This window comes from Haemorhous mexicanus, chromosome 13, assembly GCF_027477595.1.
Source record: "Haemorhous mexicanus isolate bHaeMex1 chromosome 13, bHaeMex1.pri, whole genome shotgun sequence".
NCBI classification, from domain to species: Eukaryota; Metazoa; Chordata; class Aves; order Passeriformes; family Fringillidae; genus Haemorhous; species Haemorhous mexicanus.
The window spans coordinates 14,121,885-14,147,619 of record NC_082353.1 but is presented as its reverse complement, the minus strand read 5'-3'; the positions used below and the strand labels follow the sequence as shown (position 1 = coordinate 14,147,619).

Sequence of the window (25,735 nt, the reverse complement as noted above, 5' to 3'; positions counted from 1 at the left end):
CCTGTGATGCTTCCAGGGCCTGGCTGCACTGGGGGAAACGTCACTTATCTGTTATGTCATTAGACAAGGCCATTGATCTCAGTCCAGGCTGCCTTGAACTAATGCAGAGCTTCCAGGAGCACAACAGCTGCTTGATACTGGAGGAAGGTTAGCCTGACTCCTGAGCCAAGAGAAAATTCCATGTCCATGTTCATACCATTCCGTAGTTCTGGGCTCTTCTGCTTCAGCTGTGTCTATTTTACAACCTAATGAAGCTGGCAGAATTATTTCCTAGTAGGTTTGATTGGGAAGGTTTCCTGATAGTTTAGATTTGATAGAATATCCCCAAGTATGGGGGTGATCCAACTCCTTATCTTAAGAGGAAAATGAAATCATCCTGTCTTGGAATTAATATTTTCAAAAGTCTTTCATTTGGCCTCTTAGGAGGAGGTCACACTCAGAGTATGGTGGAGGTTGATCTCTGTGGACTGAGCAGAGATGCTTTTGGAGCCTGCTGAGTTCTCAGCCAGGAGCTGCAGAACCTAATCTGGCCTTGATTGCTTTATATTGGGAGGTTTTTTTAGTAAATGTTTCTTCTTTCCAATATAAACTTAATCTATTCTAAAAAGTAAATCTCCTTCTGGTCTGACCAGAGATTTTTTTTGCCAAGTCTTTAGCTGGGAGGAAATTACTGGGTTTGAGATGTCAGCCTTAGACCGTATATCGGAAATGCTGAACGAGCAGTCTGCTGCTGGAGGTGCCTGCTGAGAGCTCCACTGCAAAACCAAACCCCTGGGGCTTTGGCACTGGAGTTTGCAAGTGTTTCTGGGCATTCCTTGTCTTGCTTCTTTGGCCTTGGCACATACCTGGACTGGAAGGGCTGTGCATTCACTTACATGAAACCCAGCATCACAATTGTTTTCTTCTTTTTGTTTTTCTGCATAGCCAAAGAGTTGGGCTTAAACTGAATAGTTAAGCTCATTGAAAACAGGCAAATGTGTCTTGAAATCAGACAGCTTGTCTGCACTGTGCATCAAAATAGCTATTTCCACATTTCTGCTGTCCCATAATATTTTTCAAATAATTTGTATATGCAAAAACAGGCCTGCAAAGTAAAAAAAGTCTTCTGAGGTTTGTCCCAGGCTGCCTTAATTGTGCTTTGTTCCCAAGAGGCCACGGATGAAAAAGTGGGGCTGGAGGCTTATGTTGTATTGACTCTGGGAATGCTTTTTTCTGAGCCTGCACTGTACAGTTCAGCTTGGCACCACAGCACTCCCTGTGATGAAAAGGACTGTGCCAGCTCCTGGCTCTGCTTCCATCTCTCTTGCTAGGTTTGAATAACAACCCAGAAATGCTGACCTAATATGGAAGTTGCCTGCTGCTACTTTGACAGGGGATGTTCCTTCTTTTCTGTCATGTTGAAAATGTTCTGAAATGGGCAAGATACAGCCCATTATACTCCTGCTTTTGAATAGTAGAAAGAATGCATTATTCAGACTGCTTTTGGTTTCCCCCTTATTCTCTCCCAGTTCTCAGATTTCCAAAGAGAACTTACTGTAAAGTACTGCAGTTCCTGCCTGTTTCTGGCTTCACCCCCCCACATTTGGGGTCATGTTTTGACTTCTGATTTCCTAGCTGCCCTGAAGAGTTGTACGTCATGGTGTAGCTGGTGATTTCCAGCTGCTCGTTAAGCTGCTGCAGGGACTGGTGGTTTGGCACCAGCCCTGCTGTGTGTGGCCATCCTTAGGTGTTCCTGGAAGGTGCTGTGGGTCCAGCAAGGTGCTTCCCATGGAGACCAGGCAGGGATGTCTTGCTCTGCCCCGCTGAAGGCACACAGACAGATTTGGTATGCCTATCACTGTGGTAGCTTAGGCAGCCCCATAAAAAACAGGCTTGAAGTAGTTAAAAATTCAGCATGAAATCATAAAGACAATGTAGCCAAAAAGAGTGGGTTTAAATCAGTTTTTAACTGAGGACAGTTTAAAGCCACAGTACATACATCTGTGTGTGTCTGTTAATGGAATAGCTCAAGCTGGTCAGTGAACAGCGTTTTCCCAAAAGACTCTAGAGGGCAGTGATGATTCCAGTTGTGCAGGGATTCATTGATTTTTACTGTTATTTGTTGGTTTGGTTGTTCTGTTTCTTTTTGTTTTCTTTTTTTTTTCCCCTTTTTTTAAATAAAGATACTCCTTTGGAGCTTCACACAGTGAAATGTCCAAACTTGCTTTTGGTACAGAAGGATAAGGAAATAATTAGGTTCAAATGTTCACTTAGTTCTTTGCAAAAAAAAAAAAAAGAAAAGAAAAGAAAACTTCTCTCAGTTTCACTTGGGTGTAGTCATCCAAGAGAAACTTCCTGGAGAAATGAAGCATTTAACATTTCACGTTTGTGCTGTGTAGGGCTGTGAAGAAGAGAAGAAGAGTTCCCTGTTTGACCACGTCTTCCTGTGTAGTTGGGACTGTTTGATTTCCAAAAAGGAAAAATAATTGTTATCAGTATTAATTTTTTATACAGACAGAGCAGTGTTTGAATCAAAAATGTGGTGACAGGTTATATAAAGGTCTTATATGTGTATATATATATATTGATATGTATATACATCAGAATAAAAAAGAGATGTATTTTTGTGGCCTGTGTGGAATAGCTGATGTTTCATTTTTGGAAGCCACAAGTCCTGTGCTGCACTGTGTGAATTTATGAGTCCTGTGGTTGCCCTGAGTCTTGAGATTTGTTGTGTTGGAGTGAGCTGGCCCAGGCTGCTGCTGGAAGCAGCCTGCTGGATGAATCAGCCTGTGGGAGAGATGCTTTCTGCTCTGGCTTCTCCTGGGCCAAAATACTAAAAAGATCAGCTATGCTGATAAAATTGCACTTGGTGGTAGTGGTGGTAATGACTTTCTCGTGCTCTTGTGTCATCTGTGGTCTGTCTGACACTGCTGTTAGACAGACCCTTTCCCAGGGCTGAGTTGAAGCTCTAGGCTGAAAGAGGGAGATACTGAGAATTTCTGAAAGAGGATTTTACAACCAGAGCCCCAAGGCTTTTACTACTCTGCTTTTGTCCAAACCAGACACAGGAAACACGTGTGCCTGTATTACATAAAAATAGCTTGGTAGGGATGCAGGGTTGTTGTTCCTCTCCCACCAAAGAGCCTGGTAATTTTGAAGTTAAAATCTTTTTTGTTTACCCTGATGCCTGGAAAAAGAACCAATGGCTTCAGTTTTCATAGAGAGAGCTTAACATCCTCTCGAAAGTCAAGAGAACTTCCACACTGTCTTCCTTTTTCCTCCATGTGTATGTACTAAAGTAAATTTCAAGTAACTATCAAAGCCTTCAGATTTGCTGAACCATTCTTGTCCAAGCCAAGGGCTTTCCCAGTTTCATACTGAACCTGTGGGTCAGTACAGACAGAATCCACTGCTGACCCAGTCAGTGCCTCACTTGCTTTGTTGGGTAAACTGTCGAGCCAAGAAATTACTCATTTACTCCTTGAACCCCTGAAACTGAAAATGAAACCAAGGACAATTTTTGGGTTCAAAGTTAGAGGGCAACTTCGAGTTTTGCCCAAACTGATGATAATCCCTTGTTCTGTTTCATTTTTGCTGTCCAGCACTTGGGTGACTGAAGGGACCTGCCTGTGTTGGCTGTCAGAGGGGCTGGTGGGATGGCAGGGTCTGAAGCAGCCACAGCAGCAGCAGCACTGAGCTCTCCCTGGTTGGCTGCTCCATGAATTGCTGCACATTTTCTTTCAGGTTTCAAGCACCATTTAAACTATTTATGCAGTAGCAGCCAACAACAACAGAAGATGCTACCCTGGCTTTGCATTTCAATCTTAATTAAGTGCAGCATAGCTTGCACGGGGTTCAGTAAAGATACACCCAACTATTTGGTTTTTATAGGAAATGGATTTTGGGAGGTTGTTCCCAAAGTTCAGTGCTGTTAGCACAATGTGGTGTTTATATTGTAGTGCAGCTTAATGAGTATTAGAGATGAAAGATAGAGAGGGGAGAAGGAGCACTAAGTTAGAGAAGTGCCTACAAAACAAATAACGAGAGAGTGTGCTGTTTGGTTTGGCTCATTTGTATGTATATGGCTGAATCAAGAAAACATTCTTTATAAGGAACAGAGGAGAGCCTAATGTGCTGTTTATTGACACATGCACCAAGTCAGTGGTAATAAAAACAAATGAAAGAGTGTAATTAGCTTTCACGTTAACGACGGGGTTTAATGGGTGTTTATTGTCCACAGGGTGGTTTTTAGAAACTTCCCCATAGATTCCCCACGATTCCATTGCCTCCCGTAGTTCTGTTGGAAAACTTTGCATTTTCTGCTTGTGAACAAAGAATGCCTTTGCATTCCAGAGGTAATTTTTAGGAATTTTCTGTTTGCTAAAATAATAGGGAAAATCCGTGGCTCTCTAATGGTTTTTTGCATGTTAATCCTAGGACAAAAGTCATTCCCTGCATTATGTTCTCACACTGTAAGGTTTGCAGAAGGCTTTTGGCCACTTAATCTGAGCTGCTGTTTGTTGCAGGACACAGATTTTTGCCATGGAGCATAAAAACTGACCAAAGTGTCTCCTGGAAAACCTTCAAGGGATAGCAAAATGTGTAACTTACTTCAGTAGCTTGTTGGAGTGATTCCTCATGTTTCCACCAGTTTGTGTCTAATTTGCCATTTGACTTTGTCTGCAAGTTTGTCTCTCAGACAGTCCCTTGGCATTTGAAGCGATTTCAAAATTTAGGAGAAGATTTGGATGAAAATCTAAAATTTTAACCTGGGGCTAAAAATGCATTGTAATTTTCCAGAATTTCAAATCCATGATCTTCCTGTTTTGCCAAATCTTATCTATTCCTGCCTGTCCAAATATCATCTTTCTGGGGAAAGACACATATGGTGTGTAATTCCCATTTTTGGGGTGATTTTTCCTTCAGAAAGAAACCAGAATCATACACAAACTGTGAGCACTGTCAAGGATCATTTACAAATACCAAATCCAAGTATTTTGTCAGTTTAAGTCCAATCCTATCCTCATCTCTGAGCTCTAGCATAATTGTGGGGGTTCATGTCTTCTTGGCTAACAGAGCCAAGAGCCTCACAAAGATGAGTGTTCTACCTGTGCATCTCCAGGCCAGAAGTTTTCTTGCTTGTTGTGACCAAGCAACACAAAGCAACTGTTACTCAGGGGTGTAAAACATCTGGATAACTTCCCAGCTGCTGAGGTGTTCTGTCATTAGACATCTTCCTGGAGAGCAAGCTTCATGTTTCCTTCAGCAGGATCAGAGAGGGGGTCTTCATGTGTTCATCATCTTAATTCATCAATGAATTAAGAATAGTGAATTTTTAAATTCTTTAGAAGGAGATTGGGTTCCATCCTCCACTACTTACCCACCTACATTTCAGTGCTATCACAGCAAAACTCTCCCTGTGCCCTGTTGCATTCCTGTGGTTTTCTCAATGAGAAAGCTGTAAAAACAGATGGATCTCACAGGAAAGGATTTACTAAATCATCTGAGACACTTTTCACTGGGAGTGGAAAATAGGAGACCATGACTATTCCTTTTTGTATCTTAATTGGTTTTTGTAAGAAAGTCATTTTGTCTCCCTTGCAGACAACTTCAGCAACAGCAAGCAGAACTCGAAGTACATCAAAGAGATGGGCTGTCATCCTATGACTTATCTCAGGTGAAATTTCTCAGATTTTTCTGTTTGTGCCTCTGATCATTTAAGATGTAAAACAACAGCACATTTCAGCAAAACTAAAAGTACGTTGTGACTATCCCTGAATTCCTTTTTGTCAAATACAGCAGAGGGAATTACCTTCCTCTCTGTATCTCAACAGGTGCCTGTTCCAAGTATACCAGCTAATGTTCATGAGGGTGGAAAGTCTGTGGAAAAGCCTGATGCTATCTTCTCCCAAGAGAGAGATCCTAGATTTGCTGAGATGTTTGCTGGAATAACTGCTTGTAAGTGAATGTCCCTGATGTTTAATTTATAATACTGTGATAAGCTTGGTTACATGGTGTAGAGCACAGCTTCAAGAGAATGATGAGAAACTGCTGCGTGGCAGAGAATTTTCTAAGCAGCATCAGTCTTTGGGACATTTCCTAGCATTTGTCATTGGTTGGTGCTTCCCCTAAAGATGATGGAGTAAAAGGCAAAAAGCAAAGAGGGAAGGATGGCTTTAGTGTCACCAGAGCTGCCTGGTTTTGATTCTCTTTTCATTTCACAGGGACACCTTAGGCAGTGCTCCTAGATATTAAGTATAGTGAGCAGAACATTCTATTTCTAAGTGTATATTTTCTTTCCTAAACAGCATAGGTAAATTCATTTCTCTAAATAGGCACATATTTCTCTAAAAAGGGACAAGAAAATAACCATATAGTCTTAAGATAGGCTGCAGTTTTTTATCAAATCACCAGTTTCTGTGTCAGTGGTTTCAGAGTCATATGCTGCCAGCAATATACTTGTTCTCTGGTCATCTCCACTCATGTTGCCTGGTTGTGAGAAGCCCGTGCTCTTTTTCCCACAACTTTTAAAATTTTTAGCAAGTTCTTCTAAGAGTGATAGGAGTCTCAGGAACAATATGTTGTTCTGTATTCCTTGGAAATTACTGTGAGGACAGAGTCCTTACTGGTGCCCTCACCAAAGGATTTCCCAGCCCTGTTGTAAGAGGTAACAGCCAACTTGTCAGCCAGACAGATGGAGCTGTCTCAAAGTAGCCCCAGCCTGTGCTGCCTGTTGCTCTGCCAGACAGAAACCACTAAGACTGGCAGCTGAAGGCATCATCTGAAATATATCTGCAGGAAACCAGCCAATGCCATGGCTTGTGGAAGAGCCCATTGATTGTTTATTGTTCTTAACTGTCCTTGCTGAAAAAGAGGAATTTTTACATTTGTTTTAAATAAATCAATGTGCAAGTGTCATGCAGTGCAGGGAGGAAACAACCCACGGGGTTTGACTGCAGGGGTGTTGGAAGGTGACCTCGCTGTTGGTTCCTTATGTCTGGATTGGCTTTTTCAGTTGGAGAAGACATTGTAACTGCAATATATACTTGATACTCTGTCCTCCTGTTGCGAGGACTTCTCTGCTATTCCTGTTCATCCTTCTCTGCTATTCCTGTTCATCCTTCTCTGCTATTCCTGTTCATCCTTCTCTGTTTGCTTGAACAGTGTAGTCAACAGCTGAGGCCATAAAAGGGGTCCATTAGAAGGTAGCAAGACTCCAACCCTAAACACCAGAATATGTTTTTCTAAGCAAGAACATCTTGCTTTTTGGCTGCCTTACTAGCTCTTTTTCAGGCAGCTCTCAGCTGTTTGTGGGAAGGGGTTAGGGTTAAGGGTGTCACAAGCTGTGAGGTAGCTGGGTGGTTATGTTCTTGCAAATGCCATTTCTCCTTTCATTCTTATCAATTTACAGGCTGTGCTTTTTTTGGGACATTCTCCCTCTCTGAATTTCTCATGGGAGCTGTGGTCAAGGTCTCCTCTGAATGATAAAGGATGGTTCCCAGTCAGGGATGAGGTTCCCTGTCCAAAATCAATATTGACAAGCCTGCGTGCTGCCTGCCAGACATTTGCCTTATGTTGATACCTGATCTTGTTCTGTAAGAACATGGGCTGACACAGGGAGAGTGCTGCTATTAAAACTTCATTAAAACCCCAAAAATTGGGAGAGGAAGCCTAGCTTCACCAATTCATGCATGTGATTTGAAGCATGGGATGATGCAGTTCTTAGAGAGGGACTCAGTTAAGAGGCAGAAATGTTGGAAGTTCTGGTCCTGCTGGGGGAAGGGAGTGGAGTTCAGAGAGAAACTGGTAAATTCACCAAAAAAAAAAAAAAAAAATCAGTGCTCTACCAAAGGTGAGAGCAGAGAATTGTGTGAAAAATCTTGGGTAGGAGTACAGCTGGGAGAGATGTGGGCCAGATTCAGAGGCTAAAGAGCATTCAGGGTAACTCAGGAAGCAGAATTAGCTGCTTGCTATTAGTTTAGCTGTTCCCTTTGTCTTGGCCTCATCCTGTGGCACAGACCCTGGTAGCTGCCATGGCAACTCTGCTCCACTTGAGGAATTCCAGTTCATTTGGGGCGCTCTCAATTTTTCTGGTGAGTTGTTCTCAAATATCTAAAGCACCCGCAGGATTTTGGCTCAGTCTCTTCCAGCCCTGAGAGTTTGGTTTCCCTGCAAAGGGTGGCCTTAGAAAATGGGGCATCTCATGCAAGAATGACATTACTGCAGAAAAAGACAAATTCATCTGTCCTTCTTATCAGAGATATGCCAACCCATTCTCAGTTTTTCCTACTATATGCACAACCTTCTCTACACCTTGCCCCCATTTCTCCCTGTTATTGTTTTTAAATTTGAGAGCACAGTTTTGCAGCCCAGCCTTGGTTTCTGTGCTGGGCAGCAGGTAACTAGGGAGGAATTTCTACAGATTTCTGCATTGCAAAGACAAGCAATGCTAGCTTGCATCAGTGGCATCCACACTCCAAGGCTCCTGTGAGGGAATTTGAGGTGACTTTTTTCTTTTGAGAGGCAAGCTTAGGTTCCTGTTAGGAGCATAATGTAAGAACAACTTAGGTAACAGAGGAGAGCTGCTGTGTGTTGGAGGCCTTTGGTGAGTCACGCTCAGGAGGTCTCTAAAAGATAGGGAAAGCTAAAAAAAAATTTAAACACCTAAAAAATGCTTCTGTTACTTGTGAGTTGAGGGGGCCTTTTGTCCGAGAGAGCATCTTGTGAAATGAGTGGGAATCTGAAAAGAGCAAAGGGGAAAATGAGGGGGCAGACTTGATTTCTAGGCCTGCCACGTACACGGCAACATATGGGTGCAAAACCATCAGTGAGTTTACAGGGTGTTTTGCACTTGGAGGGGAGATGGAGAAGGTGAATAAAGGGTGGTGTAGCAGACCTGTAAATTATTTTAAGAGAAGTAGTAGTGAGATTTCCCTGAGCTTTGGAATAATCCAGTACCAGAAAATTAAATGAAGGGACTAAATGGTGCTGTTTACCCAATCTCGTTTTGTTCAATTAGAGATTGATCTCCAGTTGCCACATTAAGGGTAGACTGTAAAAGTTAATGGCATCTCTTTGTGCAATTTATTCACTACACTCATTTGTCTTCCACCCCTCTGGGGTACTTCCACCCTATTTCATGGCTCCTCCAAGCCACATGAGGACAGCAGATTCCACAGCAGACCTGTGTTTTGCCTTGCCACGGCTCAGGTGTGCAGGTCTTGTGACACTCAGGAGCCAAGTGCTTCCAGCCACCTGGGATGCAGGTGGGGCTGCAGGTTGTCACCCCAACATCAGCAGGCAGTGCCACCAGGCAATGAAGCTAATGTGTTCCACAGGGCTTCTTCGTGAAGCTTGAAGAAGGGAAGAAAACATACATTTCAATTGTCTTTAAAAATTTTTCCTTCATTATCTCACTCCCTAAATTAATTATTTTTCTGTGATTTGTTTTTCTCTTGTAGCAGATAAAAAAATGATGGCCTCTGCATCCACAGCAGGGAACCAGCAGCTTTACTCACAGGGAAGCCCATTTCAGCCAGGACACTCGGGAAAGACTTTCAGGTATTTGGTGCAGATCCTGAATGTGTCAGTTCTGTCTGAGAGGGGCAGCTGTCCCCCTGCAGTACTGTGGAAACAAAACCAACCCAAGGTGCAAGAGCTTCCTTTACATGAACGAATTTTACTTTTTGTACACTTCAGTGCTGATGATGTTTCAGCACTTAGGCTGGGCTTACAAGCTGAGATGATTTGGGTATCTCTCTTAAAAATACTGACTGGTAAGTAGGTACTTTTTGCTGTGATATTGTAATTGGAAAAAAGCCTAAGGAGCAGCGACAAATTCTGAAGGGAAGTAACTCTGAGAGGTGACAGGACAGGGTGAGAGATCTGAGGAACATTCAACCAAGCTAGGAAGGTGCAAAGATTTGTTTTGCACTTCAGCTGTCAGTGCTCCTGCTGAAGGGCTGCCTTGAAGGGCATTGATGTGGGTATCAAAGGGAACAGAGGGATGCTGCTGCATCCACAGTCCCAGGTGAGGACTGGGACAGGGGCATCAACACTTTTCTTAGGCAGCTTCCAAATACATGTATGGTGGTGGTCTGGCATGTTCCAAGGCATTTTTGAGTTCTCCTAAGTGTGTGTCATTGCCTACCAGCTGTTAATAAAGGTTTCAGTTGCTTTTGGAGAGTGTGGTAACAGCAATCATATTTACCTTAGTGCCTTGTGGTATCACCACTGTCTTACTGGAGTTCCATTCTCCTGTTCAAACCAGCCAAGGCTGTGAAAGTGAAGGAGCAGCCACTCAGAACCTGCCAGTTCCTCGTACTGGAAAACATTGGCAAACACTGATTTTATTTAAACCAATGTGCTCTTAAAGTCATAATTGCTAATAATCTCAGTGAAGAGAAGTAAGATCCATGTGAGTGGGTTTTGTCAAATTAAAATCAAGTATAACTTGGGGAGATATGAGAGTAAATTAAAATGTCTTTTAATTGGATATTGTGTATTACTGGGTGACTGACTTGCCATCTGGGGATTTGGCTTGTGTTCTCTTCGTTTCCTTTGCTAATTCCTGATGTTTAACTGTAGCTTTTTTCCTACTGCTATTCTGTTACATCAAGTAATGGCTTGCATTTCTGCCAGCACTTCCACCCTCAGTGCAGTGTCCTCTGTATAATCTCCAGCCTGGCCCATTCAGTCACTGAGGCTGGGCAGCCTCTAGGCACTGCTCTGCAGAAATCTGCTTTCAAAGTACAGTTCCAGATACAGTCCAAGCTCCTTAGGGATGGGACTTGCCAGTCCAGCTGAGAGGTGTTGGCAGTAGGGCCAGCCCTCCCCAGCAGCTGCTGTGTGCACCAGCCAGATTTAGATGGACTTTCTGGTCTACATTTCCCTTTGGAGACTCTGTGATAGTACAAAATAAAAATAAAACGGGGGGGGTTTTTTTTAGAAATTAGAAAACTCTACAAAGAATTTCTAAACATACACTTTGCTTTTAGGCAGTAAGAAATCCAGAATGACAACTCCCATATTCAAATGCCTGCCACGTTTTGCTTGCACTCTGGGAGGGATTCTGTCAGCCTTTTCCAAGGATTCAGATTCCTGCTTTTCTCTCTGCTCAGCCTTGTTTACTTCTTTTTCCCAATCTGCATTCTTCTCTCTCTGTAAGATTGTGAAAATAAACAATAGGGATGGGATTGGAGAAAAAACAAGCTGTTTCAGTAGATCCACAAAAGTGGTTTTGTGTGCTGTCTTCATTTCTATTCATTTATATATGACATGTAAAAAATATATTTCTATATATAAAAGTACAGTCACAATGCGTAGTTGTGTAGATTCTATTGCTCAAGACTTCCATGAGAATAAAATGGTGAAGTGGAGCAGTTGCTTCATATAATTTTTCTTATAATTAATTTCTGAGTATTTCTCTGTAGTGAAATTCAGTAAGTAGGAAACAGCTAACATATAAAACAAATACTTAAAAATACTATTTTTGATTATTATTAGTGTTCCAAAGTTGCTACATGAGTTTAACTTCCTGTCTTGATTATTCTTTTGCCTGGGTATATAACTGCCTGTTCTTCTTTAGCATCACTTGATGATAAAAGGAATTAAAAGCCCTTATTTTTAATATGTAGCACATAATTCTTCATTTCCCAGACAGGAAACAAATGAGGAAGTGCTTATAAGTATCATCTTTTGTGCCCATCTTCATTTAGAATGGCATTTAAGCAAATGCTAAATACTGTTGACTTTAAGCACAAATTTGTGATGAAGTACCTGCAGTACTCTCTGCAAGCTGGATTTTTTTATGCATTAAATGTTAAACTGGTGTGGGGCTAAGTGTGTATGCACCATATGTGGGACTGTTTTTATTCTTAGAAGCCCTTTCCAAGAGATTACTGAAGTCTAATTCAAAATAATTTTGCCTGCTGTGTCTGTTAGGACTGACATTTAGAATGCCAGGATGTTTCACGGTTTTGTGACGCTTTTCAGTCATTTTTCTTACCAAGACAGATTGAATAATTAGCTTTAATGTATTGTCAGTATTTCTTTATCTGGAATACAATCTGTGCATTGAGACTAGGCCCTACAAATGAGGCTCTGTGTCTGTTCTGAACCCTTAGTTCATCTGTGGTGCATGTGCCTGGTGTCAACGACATCCAGTCTTCCTCCTCAACAGGCCAGAACCTGACTCAGATATCCCGGCAGCTCAACCAGGGCCAGGTGGCCTGGACGGGAAACCGCCCTCCATTTCCAGGACAGGTACTGATTTCCAGTCCTTTCTTTTCATGGGCATTAAAGATTTGCACTCTCTGTGCTTTTTACAGAAGTGTTAGTAAACCCATTTATGATTTCAGGGTCATTAATTTGTGGCTGGGGTGGGGGTGTGGCAGTGTGAGCAGCTGCCCCTGTGTAACTGCTCTTGGTTTGGGAGTCACTGAGGTGGCAGTGGCTGCACTGGCCCAAACCCCACTGGAAGTTCTTGTCCTGCATTTGTTTTATGTGTGCACTGGATGAAGGAAGAAGGACAGATCTTCTGCTTTAGTATTAAGCCTGTGAATTAAATCTCTCTTGGGCCAGGACCTTGCACCCAGCAGTGTTACCCACTGTTATCAGGGTGGGCAGAAGGGGCAGGTGCAAATCCAGACATGGATTGAGAGCAGAGGCTGCTCAGCCTGGTGTTCCTCCATCAGCACTGCCCAGTGTAGCTCACACTGCTGTGTGCTGGAGGAAACAGCACATAACTCTATCAGATGCACTGTGTTTGTCAATGTTAGCCCAGAAATCACCTCTTGTCCTGTGTAACTGTTAAAAAATGGTTCAAAACTCTAGTAAAAAACAAATAATGTGAAATAAGTTTGATCTTAATAATGCTGCTCCTAATTCCTCTTGAGTTCTCATTGTTTAGGAGGCTGGAATGGCATGCTAGGGTGGTCACTAAGTGAATTTCCAATAAGTGAATTGTTTCCACATTAATCACTGATTATTCCCAGCCCTCAGAGTGTCATGGTTCTCTGTCACACCTGGTTAATGAAATCGAGTCACAACATTAACTCATTTCTTCAAATGATATGGAAGGTGCTGAAAATGACTAAAACAAATTACTCATCCCTCTTACTGCACAAATTCTGTCCAAGTCAACCGAGTTTGGATGTGAGTGTAAGGAAATTGGAATTAATTCTTCCATCTTAAATAAAGTAAAATGGACTAAGCCTTGCAAAGTGACGTGCTGAGCTCTCCCTGCCATTGTGGAAACCTTCAGAAATGTACAATTTCTTAGCTTGGAACTGAACTGAAGACTTAATAGCATCATCCACATGTTATATGCCTGTTGGGATCTGTCTTCCTCCCCCAGCTCCCCTGCATTTGCCCAAAATTCATAGAATCATGAAGTTTGGAAAAGACCTTTATGGTCCTCAAGTCCAACCATTAACCCACTGCTGCCAATTTCACCACTAACCCACATCCCCAGGTGCCACATCCACACATCTTTTAAACATCTCCAGGGACAGTGACTCAGACTCTTCCTTGGGCAGCCTCTTCCTGTTCTTGAGAACCTTGCTGGTGAAGGAATTTTTCCTGCTGAGAAGTGATGGGAAGTGGCTCATGAGCACTTCTGGCAGCTACCTCAGTGCCCTTGTGTGGATCCTGCCCAGCCCATGGACTTGTGTGTGTCTGGGTGGTGTCACAGGTCACTGACCTTTTCCTCTTGGATTGTGGGGGCTTCATTCTGCTCCCTGTCCCTCTCTTCCAGGGAAGAGCAGCTTCCTTTGCATGCATTGATTGCCAGTAACAGTGCACATCATTAGAGATACCCAGAGATGTAATCACCTTCAGTTTCTGTTTGTGGGCTTGGTTAGGCAGTGAGTTTTTCTTGGGACTGCTGGACTTACTCCTCATGTGGGAAATGGTTTATAGTCAGATTCTGTCTGTGCACCATACCTTAGCACATGACTTTGGATGGAACACTTCACTCCCTTTAGTCCCAGTGTACCAGTTGTGCATGTCTCAGAGCAGCCTCTGCAGTGTTTAACCATTTGTGTAACATTCTGGGAGATCCAGTGACAGAGTCATTATGTAGGTGAAATGATAATAAGCTGGATTTTAGTACTTTTGAATTAGCTCAGCTGCCCAATTAAAGCAATGTTAGACTGTTTCTTCCCTTTTGCCAGGACTTGGTGATTCACCTTCCCAAGCCTTTTACAAGGCAAAGTAACTGCTGCCTGTATTTCATGGGCAGGGAGAGAAAGCAGCTCATTAACTTTGCAACTTCTTTGGCCATTTAGTCCCAAGCACTGGAGACTCTGGTCATCTGAGACCTGCATGTGTCCTGCCAGACATGCAGATAACTGATTTCACTGTGGCACTGCAAAGTCAAAACACCTGGGAAATAAAGATGAGTTCTTCATACCTGTTGAGTTTGAGATTAATCCTCATAGTAGTGGTAAAAGAAATCCTGGTTTTCCAAATAGCTCTGATACAGAGTACCTATGAGCTAATCAGCAGGAGAGCTGTAGGTGTTGGTTTATACTCTGTTGTATTCCTTCTGCAGCAGTAACCTGGCTTGGACAGAAATGAAATACAGCTGAGACAGGAGAAACATGCCTCTTGGCATCCACAGAGTTTATTTAGTCTTTGCTTTATGTTGTAAAAAGTGATTCTGCTGTGCTGTTCCCCAACAATAAAACTTTTTCCTTCTTTTACACTTTGTTCCTCAGCAAATTCCATCTCAGTCTGGCAAGGCTCAGTCATCTCCCTTTGGCATTGGAACAAGTCACACCTACCCAGCTGACCCATCTTCTTACAGCCCCCTGTCCAGCCCAGCCACCTCTTCTCCAAGTGGGAATGCCTACTCCAGCTTAGCAAACCGAAGTGCGGGCTTTGGTGAGTTTTAAATGGTGTAACACAGAAATGCACATAGAAATGAAACTCTTCAGCATTAACCATTAACTTCATTTAAAATCTTCCAATATATAATCAGTAAAAGTTGTTTTTTATTGTTCTTTTGGTGGGTCAGTTGGGAAGCCCAGGTGGTGAAAGGGTTTTCTGCTACTGAGTAGAGAGGACAGAACTGACCTGTTCTCTCCATGCTCCATCTCCTCCACATCCAACACACTTCAGAATATTGTCATTTTATGGTATGAGGGAACTTTTTTTCCCCCCAGTAAATGGTATCCTGAAAAATTCAAAATTTGTTTATATGACTAATAACCATCCTCCCAAATTGTGGTCAACTGGTTCAATTTGCTTTCTCTTCATTTTTTATCTTCTTCATGGTGGTGTCCTCCTGCACTGAGATTGCACGTTGTAGTTTGCCTGAAAATGGGATTTATTTTGTACCCCCAGTGCTACCAACCTAATCAGAGTAGGTGCCATGTTTTGAAATGGTTTTCATTTCCCATTATGTGCTGATTTGGTGGCTTTCAGACCGTGACCCAGTAGGTAACCCCTTGGTAAGTTTTCTGCACTCCACCAGAAGAATAATATTCAAAAGTAAAATTTATAATGGATTCCATGAAAAATATCACAGGGTGATAATAATGTGCAATCCCAAAAGGCATGGGTAGGTGATGTGTGTTGAGTGCTCCTGTCCCTGGGGAACAGACCTGGCACAGACCTGTGCCTAGAAAAAGGGCATTGGGACAGAGCTCTTCCCACACAGCTTATTTCTCCCTCCATTTCCATTTCCACCAGGCATTGTACATTTGTTTATGAGACAGCCTTGTATTTCAGGCTTAAGCTACTTGGCAAGAACCCTTTCACTTAATGAGAAACATCTCCTGACCTACATCAGTTTGGGTGCTATTAATAACCCAGCCTTCACGGAGACGAGCGGCTTCGAGCGCCGGCTGGCAGGAGCTGCTCTGCTGAAAAGAAGCATCATTTGCTTCACTCACTTAATTTCAATGTGTTGTTCTGAGGGGAAATAAAACAAAACAAACTTGCAGCTTGCTTTTAAGGGGTAACTTAGATGAATTTTATTTTGGCTCTTAAAATGTCTGCAGGGTTTTTGAGTCAGCTGAATTACTGGTTGCGGTAATGTCAGTGAGGGAAGAACTATAATCATCTACTTCAGATGTGATAGAAGTGCAGCACTGCAGCCTGTTTGCTTTCCTGTAAAACCTTCCCTTTATCTGTTTTGCATGGCTTAGCTGGTGGCCAGAGGGATTGGGTTAAAAATGTGTGTCTCTATTTTCTGAAGTCATGACTGTGAGTAGTGGCTGATTTGATGTGATTGAGTCTGGCTGTCAAAGACTTGGCATAGCACAGGTGTGGAAGTTTGGCGCAGGAAATTTGGCATCCTTGGCAGAGGATGCTGGTGATCAGGAAGAACCAGACATGCACAGCTTGATCCTCTGCTGTGAGAGGGAAACAGGCAAAAATAGCTGGAGCACTTACAGAGAAAAACAAGGAAAAATATTAACAAGAAAAAAGAGGAAGAAATATTTGGAGGAAAACCATAAGCCTGGTGGCAAGCTTTCTAAAATACAAGTTCTTAGAAGGAGATACTGTAACTAAGGAATGGAAAATTATCCAAAAATATTATAATTCAGTGGCAGTCTGTAGAAATGCAGGGTGAAATGAGTCCAGCTTAAGTGTAATCTGTTACTGTACTCATTAAAAATGTATGTGTAATAGGTAACCAAATTAATGTGTGGCAACATGCTTTTTTTCTGGTGGACCATTTAGAAGAAATTAATCTCCTTCAAATCATCATCTAAAGTGTATTTTCAATGAAGCCTTGCCATTCATGTTACTCTGTCAAATGTAAATGGCCTGAGACTTTTAGGAAAGTATCACCATATTGGCAGAATAATAATTTGTTATGAACTGCATATTAAATAAATCACTTTGCAAATGTATTACTGGAGGACAGGACAGTCCAGCAATGCCTGTATTTAATCAGCAAGGCTGTTGTCTCTTGATCATACTGTTTCTACATCTGCTTAAAAAATCCTGGATCTGCTTACATGCTGCTTAGATGAGTACCAAACTGTGCACTCGCTACTCCACAAGAATTCAAGTGTTTTGAAGAGAAATAGCATTCAGATGGTGAAGTTTGGTTTTTTAGTGAAATGAAAAATAGTCCTTATTGATTAAAAAATGATGGGGTATGCTTTAAAATTGTCTTGCAGTGCCTGGCTCACCATGTCACTATGCATTTTGCCTGGGGCAGTTCATGGCTGTGCAGCCGTGGCCCTGAGCTTTGCTCTGGGGCTGAAACTCCCTCCAGCTTCCTCCTCGCAGGGCTGGTGTCACCCAGGGCCTTTCTCCAGGGCTCCTTTGCAAATCCAGCACTGAGGGATGCTGCCCCAAAGCAGGCAGATGTTTTGGAGGAGCTGCTCTGTGACTTGTGCCTTTGCTGTCCCTGCAGCCGAAGGTGGCCAGAGCGGCGGGCAGTTCCAGGGCAGACCGTCCGAGGTGTGGTCGCAGTGGCAGAGCCAGCACCACAACCAGCAGAGCGGCGACCAGCACTCGCACCCGCAGCCCAACCAGACAGAGGTGTTCCAGGTGAGCAGTGGCCAGTGAGCCCAGGGTCCCCCTGACCACCTCGCAGTTCTGAGTTAGAGCCATGGCCCTTGAGGATCAGGTGCAGCAGGGCCTGGAGCCCTTCCCTGCTGCTACGTGCTGCCATAGCCCTGCACTGCTCCTAGCTGCCCTTAGCTGCTGAGGTGGTTTGTGTTTCTGACACACAGCAGCATCTTTGCTGATGTAGAATGCTGTTTCCCCTTCTCTTTGCACCCTATACTTAGGGCTTTCATCTTTTGCAGAGAACCCATGAAGTATTCCCAAGTGGAGTGTCATTCTTATCCTGGTGCTGGCCTCTCACATCTCAACTTCAATTAGATATCAATGTCATTCTCTTTGACAGTTCAAGCAGGAAAGGAGTCTGATAATGCACAGATGACAGTGGACAATATTTTTTTAAGGTTAAACCCAGTCAGATATCAGATAGATGGTAAACAATCATTTTCAGCTATCTAATTAACTATAATTCTGAGTCTTGACTACAGATAGCAAAGTCCCACTATAGAGTAGGACTTCATAAGTTGACTAATTACATATCTGTCCTTGTATAACTGGTTTTTAAATTAGATGAAGAAGACAGTTTACAAGAAAACAATGCAGATAAATGCAGGAAAGACAGTTCAAGCCCCAAGCAAGATTTAGAAGTGGGGTGCCTCCTTGTCTTTCGGAAAGTAAATGCACCTGCAAGACTGGGCTCGTGTGCAAGAACGCTGCAGAAGAGCTGTGAGCATGGGAGTATTCCTGTGTGGATGAACCATTGCTTTCACACAAGATCCAACAACAGCACTTCATCTGGAATAAGTGCCTGTCTGTGTGCTCCTAGCCCTGGGCCCAGGCAAGAGTGGTCTGTTGCATCTCTTTGTGTTAGCAAAGTTAATTGCTCTCCAAGAGGATATTCAGGGTAATTCCAGTGGAGCTGATGGCAGCATGGTTTGGTGGCCAGCAGAGACATGGGGCTCCAAGCAGTGTCTTGCTTGTTTCTTTACAAACTTCTCATGAAGTTAGTAGCAAGGAAGACCATGGGATAAAAGGAGAGCTGGGCTCATCTGCAGAGCTCTTGGAGGTGAGCTTGTTTGGAGGGAATTAGGGTAATAGCTGGATGGGATAAGAAACTTGGATGAGTTTAAAGGCCTCCAAGAAGTTGCTTGGCTTGTGCCCAAAGCCAGCCCTTGGTTAGCTGGGCTTAAGGAGAGGGGCAGACTCAAGAGGAGACCTTGCTGGATCTGTGCCTGAGGAGACTTGGCCACAGAGGCCCCAGCAGCAGAAATGCCTTCAGAGATGGAAATGGAGACAGGAGGGAGCAGCTACAGCTTCCCTTTGGCTGGGAGAGAATGTGGGAAAACATCAGATAAGTCCAAATTTTGGTCAGAAGATGAAGGCTGACCCTGGGAGCTCAGTCACTGCCAGTTGTGTTACAGTCTCTCTCACCACATTGGCAAGGATGCTGTGAAGATTTTGGATGGATTTTAATCAGTCTTTATTTTGGAGGAACTTACCAGTGCACAGCAGCTCTCAGTTCTTTCACAGAGCAGATCCTGTGATCTTTCTTACTTGTTTTTTGGTTTTGTTTTATTGTGAGGATAGTGAGCCATCCCTGGCAAGACTTGGCTTTGTGGTAAGAGTTTATTATTGTAAGGACAGACAGGAAAAGCGAGTGTAAACTCTGGTTTTCCCAGCAAGGGATGTCTTCTCCCTGTGGCTTCAATCTCCAGCTGAGAGGGAAGGTTGGGTGTTTTTTGAAGCCTCCTGCAGAGACCTTACTTGGCTCAAGACACGTGAGAGCAATTACCACGAAATCCCATTTCTCCTGAGAGGTTCCTGCTATTTCCTCTGCCTCTGTACATCCATGAAGGCTGCTTGGGCACCTTGTTAGCTGGGGTGATGTTAGTCTTGAGTGTTCCACAGAGCAGTGTTCACCTAGAGAGTGCTGGTAGGAAGTGAGACCTTGCCCAAACCCATCCTGACACAGGTGGAGCTCCAGTGTGTGAGATGTTGTACACTCCCCATGCAGTGAAGCCAGAGAGTTTGCTTCTCTCCAGATGTAGCTCCCATTCCAAGGGGAGCTGTTTCACTCTGGGAGGAGTAGGAGGCAGCTCAAATGTGTTTATTTCAGAGGAGCAAAACTTCTGCCCTGCTTAAGTCCCACCTCTTGTTCAGAAACACTCCAGCAAATCATAAGTAGGACATAAACCTTAGCCCAGCCTTCTGCACAGGTCTGGTTTTCACCTTATTTATCTAAACCTGGCCTTTTCTGGTTTTTACACTAAGATGCACAGGAAACAGTTTGTGTCTGGATAATGTGTTGGCAAGTGAGACTTCACTTTGATTTTTCCCTATTGTGCAGGACATGCTGCCGATGCCTGGGGATCCAACACAGGGTACTGGCAATTACAACATTGAAGATTTTGCTGACCTGGGCATGTTTCCACCATTTTCCGAGTAGCTTGTGAAGCAGAAATGGAAGTTCTTCCCCTCCAAGGCCATTTCAGTGTAATTTTGGCGCTGCTTTTTCTGTGTTGCATTTCTGTAGAAGCTACTAAACCAGAAGACACATTTCTCATGTTTCAGATAGTGGTGTAGGGCTTGCTCTCTCCTCCTTGGGGTGCATCAGTGCCAACAGAGGAGCTCCAGCACTTGTTAGTGTTCATTGACAGCTCCATTGGTTTTTTTTTATATTTTATTGTCATCTACCTCAGAGATAAAAGTTTTGCTTGTTTTTTAAAAAAAAAATCTCTGAGTCTCAAACATTTGAATGTGAATGATGCATAATATTTCCTTTGAATGGTAATTTTCCAATAGATAACAAAGTAACAAAGACTAACAGAGAAAAGGTAAGGTCATGTCTCGTTGCAGTGCCTACCGCTCAATTTCGATGCCTTGCTTTAAGCTTAAGTTTCTGGAAGCAAACACAGTATTCTGTTTTGTTTGATTCTTGTAGGTTTTAGGTCACTTTAAATGTTGAGATTAAGCAACATAATGTAGGCCTCTCTCACCAGAAGATTCAGCTCTGCCTTTTCTAACTTAAACTTGAATGTGTGTACATTTTGGTACTTTATGTATATCTTGTGCTGTATGAAGTGATTTCCTGTACTGGTTTCTTTTGCCTTTACAAAGGGTCCATTCTGGAGCGTACTGAAGAGGTTGATGATGTATGTGAAGGGTTTGAATATCGTGGGAGTCTCCATCACTTCACATAGGTGTTCTTACTTTTAATTCAGGTGGTTCTCTATTCAGAACAAACATTTACTTACATAAGCTATTAGTCTGGTTTTGCACTGAATTGAGGCCTATAACCTTGTACATTTCTCACTGGCTGCTTTAATTATTATTGTTCTTGCTTTCCCAAAAATATTGCCTCTTAAAAAATGACTGTAAACACATTGAGATTACATTTTCTATATTAGCTGCATTTCCTTTCTGTGAAGTACTTTTTATACTGTGAAACCTCACATTTTAACAGTGGAAGGTGGTGGCCTGTTACTAGGAAATTGTTCAAGCTCATTTGCTGCAAGCAGTGAGATGGTTTTGTAGTGTATAATTTTTTTAAACTGAGTTGGTAATTGATACTGATTGGACTATTGTCCACTGCATACCCAGTGATAACTTGAATTTTTGCTTGGATTCCCAAGCAAATGCTTCTGTTAAAAATGGGATTTTTAGCATACCAGGTTTGTTGAGGACTCTTTACTGCTCTGAATGCTGCATGCTTTTCCACAGAGGTAAGTTAATTACCTTCCTCTTGGGCGAGTCACCTGCCAAATGTCTTTGTGAGAGATGTGGTAGGAATCTTTTTGTTCAGTATTTCATATGCAAGATGAGTTACAGAGGTTGGATTGTAAGGATTTTATCCTGATCATTTCTTCTGAGATGGGAGGAGAAAGAATCACTCACAAAGCCCCAGGTTCCTGCATGCAGGTTGTTCATAACCTCTGAGGTTGGGTGCAGAGGAGGAAGGGGCAGCTTCCCTCAGCTTTTGGACATTCAGGGGCTATCATGGACCTGGGAAGAGCAGCCCTAGGGCATAGCCCCCATCCAGAAGATCTCAGTGTGTGCAGCCATTCTTAGACATCACAGGATTAAACTCTGCCTTCTCACAGCCCCTCTCGAATTCTGGGGTGTCCCTGAGTGGGGACAGGGTGCACATCACCACAGTCCATATTTTGGGGTAAGATCCTGGGAGCAGGCAGGCCCTGCCCCACAGCCACTCTGGCCAGGCAGGGTTCAGGTGAGCGTGGCCCAGGGACACGGCTGACACTGATGGGGCTGTGCCCATCTGACACTGCTGTCCCAGCCCTCTCCCAGATCAGCATGTCATGTTCAGTAGCCAGGAAGAGTCCTCCTTTCTATTTCTCTCACTAAATCTGGGACCAATCTCTTACCCTATGTGCAAGTGGGGCTAGGGAGTCTTTTTTTTTTTTTTTTTTTTTAGGACAGTTTTGTATATCTCTAGATGAGGTACTGGAGAGGTCTCAGATCTCCTGGTCTGCACTTGCCTCACCAAATCACACTGAGAACAAACAAAAATCTTCCTATCTCTTCTCCCCCAGAGATCTGGAAAATACCATCTTAGGTGAGCAAGCCATGTGCTTATGCACTTTGCTTTTAAATACATGGATGTTTATTCTCTTGGAGCCATCCCCCTTCCCCCTCATGCTGCTCAAATGAATGACTGCTCGTGGAATTGGAGAGGCAAAGGAGGTTCTGCTGCCTCAGAGTAAAGTTCACTGGTGTCTCTAAGAGGTGCCTGGATGCTGCCCCAGTGAGTGATGTGCTCAGTGTCTGTGCAGGGTTTTGAAAGGGGCTGCTTATGAGGGAGGGAGCAGTAGGTGAGCAGTTTGTGTCTCTCCACAGAAGATGCTTGACTTGAAAAATGTCAGTTCTTCTGAAATTTTTATAAATTTTTCCATAAAGTGAATAATGAATTCAGCAAAAAAGTGCTGTTCCTGTGTTTTATTTTACCCAACAAGCTGCTCTGAGTATATTTACAGTTTATTTTACTTCCTGAATTCAATTTAAAAATAAGGTTTTTAAAGTAATTTTCTTTCTCCTGACATCAGCAGTGATAACTTCCTCAGTGTGTTGTGGGTTTTTTACTACTGAAGCAGGCTTCCCGTGTACAGATTTTGGTTGTGCAGTTCAAAGTGCACTGTTAGAAGAAATTTAAGCACATCTCTCCTTTTCTTGTTGTTTTTTTGAAGTCAGTACACCTGAGGGATCAGAGCATGGACTGCTGCTCACCTTGTGGGCCCCTCCTGCCTTCCTGGTTGGGGAGGGTGATGCTGCTCTGTTCAGGGCAGTGTGGACAGTGCCAGCTTTGGCTTTTCCCTGTCAGCTGCTTCTGTTGTGCCATCCTGAGCCAGTGCTTTATCTTGGCATTTCCACCCTTGCCCTGCTCCTCTGCCATTCCTGGTCACCCCATCTCCCCCAGCCCAGGTGGGAGGTGTTGGGCTGCCATTCCCAGCCAGGGAGGAGGGAGCCATTCACGAGTTTGGCATCTTGGTGCTTCTGAGGCAGCAGCTGCTGCAGGAGAGGCTTTGCTCGTGCTGCAGGGCTCTGCCCTGGCCCTGCTGTGTCCTGCCTGCTCCTCCCCAGCAGCCCCCCCGGGTGCTGTGGCTGTCAGAGCTGTGTAGCCGTGGCTGTGCTGTATCTTGTGTTTCCTTACTTAGCTTATCCTATAGCTGCAGTTATGAGGTGCATTGGGAATGCTGATGTTTTTATTACGTGCTGTCGGTGTAGCTTTGTTGGCACTTTGGCTTCCAATTTCCAGAATTTCATAAGTGGTGGATTTCTCACTTCTTTTGTGGATTTTTTTCTAAGCTGGAAATAAAGCTGTGATTTCTGATTGAACTGTTGCAAACACAGTGTTTCTTGAAACTGATTTTTTTGGGTTTTAAACTCATGGAGCAGGAAACTGCAAATAGCAATGGTCTGGGTGAGTTATTTCAAGGAGCAGACATGTAGACTGAGACAGTTTTAGATATTAAAATATTTATATTTGTTTATTCAGACGAACAATCCAAGACTCCATCACATTACTTGTACAAGTGCTACTGGCAGTACCTACAGTGATGCTTTAACCAGATAGTTCCATTTGTAGCTTTGTTGCCTTTTCTTTTCTTTTGAAGTACAGTATGAAACTGTAAATACTTCTTGCAGAACTGCCTTTTTAACTCTTAATTACTTTTGGCACAGTGTTAAATAGTGTTGGATTTACCCAATTGCTATGACATATATTTTTATACATAGGTGTACTCTTTTTTCAAGAATAATACAGCCATTTTGTCATTAATGCCTTATTGGTGTCATACTGCTGTTGCTCTTTGTTTGCAAGGTATCGAGTGGACTAATTACTAGTTCAGATATTTTCACTTTTCCTGGCAGTGCTCAAGTTTGGCTTCAGGTGATCTTTGCCAGAGCCCCATTTTTCACAGTTGTTAACTGTGAGAAGAAGAGAATGTGGGCATGGGTTTGTTGCTGTTAATGGAGCAAAGAAAAGGTGATGGCATCTAATTGTCTTTAAAAGGTCAAGACTTCTCCTACTCTAAACCAGAGTGCATTTCATGAAACTGATGACTGTGGGCACTGATTACTTTGTGTAGATTAATGGTCTTTAAAAAAGAAAGGGAAAGGAAAAAAAAAGGAAACAACTCCAAAAATGGGCTTCTGTCATTGTTAGGCACTTGGTTACGTATCTGTTTAAACTCTTCATATTGATGTGAAATTGTGCTGTGGATAAAGTGTATTTTGTACTTCTGAATGTTCTATATTTATGACTAACAAGTACAGAATCAGTTGTGTGTATGTATAACTAATAACTGCCTTTTTAAATTTCATTAAAATAAAAATGTCATGAGCTGTTGTTAATTCCTGTCTTTCTGTAAATAAGTAAAATGTGCTTTTGGGAATTGTCAAGTAAGAAATAACCCTGAATTATGAGATCCATGCCAAAAATCAGAAGATGAGGCATTGATCTTTGTCTTTGAAATCTCCTCCAGTGCTGTGTGTTTGGGGACAGGATGTTCCTCTTTTATCTGTCTTGTAAAGGCTGTCCAGAGGGAGCAGGAGAGCAGTGATAGTTTGAGAGCTCAACTTTTGAAAGTGTTCCAGAAAAACATTAATTAACAGCCTGTTCTGCTGATGACGCTGAGGTGTGTGAATTGGTGGCTGTATTGTAGAGGATTTCATTAGAGCACAATTGGTTTAGAGCTAATTCATGGTCTGGGGCAGTATTTATTCACTCCCTGGGGTGGTATCACAGTGGTTTCCTTGTCTACCTTTTGGTCTCATTGTTCAAAGTTAAAAAACACTTGTATCCTTGCCACAAACATTCTGGTGACCTTTTCAGATTGCCTGTGTAAGGGACATTTGCCTTTCACTGTGGGTCTTCATTGCATTTATATTGTTATTTCTTTGTCTACTTGATGCTTTGTGAGCAGGACTTCCCTTGCTCATGAATCCAAAAAGCTGGTGACTGTGCCATGGCAGCAGCTGAGGACACTCTTCTCCAGGGCCTGCATTCCTGGCATGGGGTAGGTGGTGTTTCCACAGCTCATACTCCATTTTTAGGGCTCTGCTGGGACCTGGCAGGGAACTGGGGCTCTGGGGTGGGATTAATCAGATTCAGCCACCAGCCCCCCCTGCTCTGCTCTGCTCACTGTGTGCTCATCCCAGAGACACAGGTTGCTCACTGGAAATGGGCCATTCCTGCTGTTTTGCTGTGGAAATTGTGTTTTCAGTGATGTTCTCCTGGCATTTGCTCAGGTGCTGGTGAGACTCTCTGATGAACAGGCATGTGCCAGACCTTGAGCCCCTTTTGAAAGTGCAGCCACTTTCACCCTGGCAGCTCTTTGCTGCTTTTCCAGTGCAGTTTAATAGGCTTGTAGGCTTGCTTTTGAAGAGCATTATCCAAACAGAAGGGCACACACAGAATGGGTGTTGCACCCATGCCAAGCAGGGTGCACTGTGGCTGGGCTGTTCTAAGATCCCTCCTAGCACTCCTTTCATGTGGGTCATCATTAGCTGTGCTCTCACGTGCTAAATCAAGTGTACTTCTGGGCACTGTGGTGACAGCTGGGTGTGGGAGTGCTGGCAGGCACTGATCTTGGTGTGGAATCTGAGTTGGGAGATGCTGGGTGTGGAATGGAGCCACATGTTTGGTGGCTGATGGTCACTGATGGCCTCAGCAGGACTCTGTGGTAGAAATCCATCCAGGCTGGCATGC

At 43.2% G+C, this 25,735-nt stretch overlaps 1 protein-coding gene across 3 annotated transcripts in view; it reads left to right on the top strand.

The window, feature by feature from the left end:
* ARNT2 (aryl hydrocarbon receptor nuclear translocator 2) overlaps window positions 1-24,378 on the top strand; it is a 101,003-nt gene extending 76,625 nt beyond the window's left edge. For all 3 annotated transcript variants that reach the window (XM_059858507.1, XM_059858508.1, XM_059858506.1), the window contains 7 exons: window positions 5,587-5,659; window positions 5,817-5,940; window positions 9,444-9,543; window positions 12,108-12,246; window positions 14,703-14,868; window positions 17,360-17,496; window positions 19,859-24,378. In XM_059858507.1, the coding sequence (XP_059714490.1) occupies window positions 5,587-5,659; window positions 5,817-5,940; window positions 9,444-9,543; window positions 12,108-12,246; window positions 14,703-14,868; window positions 17,360-17,496; window positions 19,859-19,957 (838 nt within the window). In that variant the 3' untranslated portion in view covers window positions 19,958-24,378. The remainder of the gene's footprint in view (window positions 1-5,586; window positions 5,660-5,816; window positions 5,941-9,443; window positions 9,544-12,107; window positions 12,247-14,702; window positions 14,869-17,359; window positions 17,497-19,858) is intronic.
* Window positions 24,379-25,735: the final 1,357 nt, after the last annotated feature.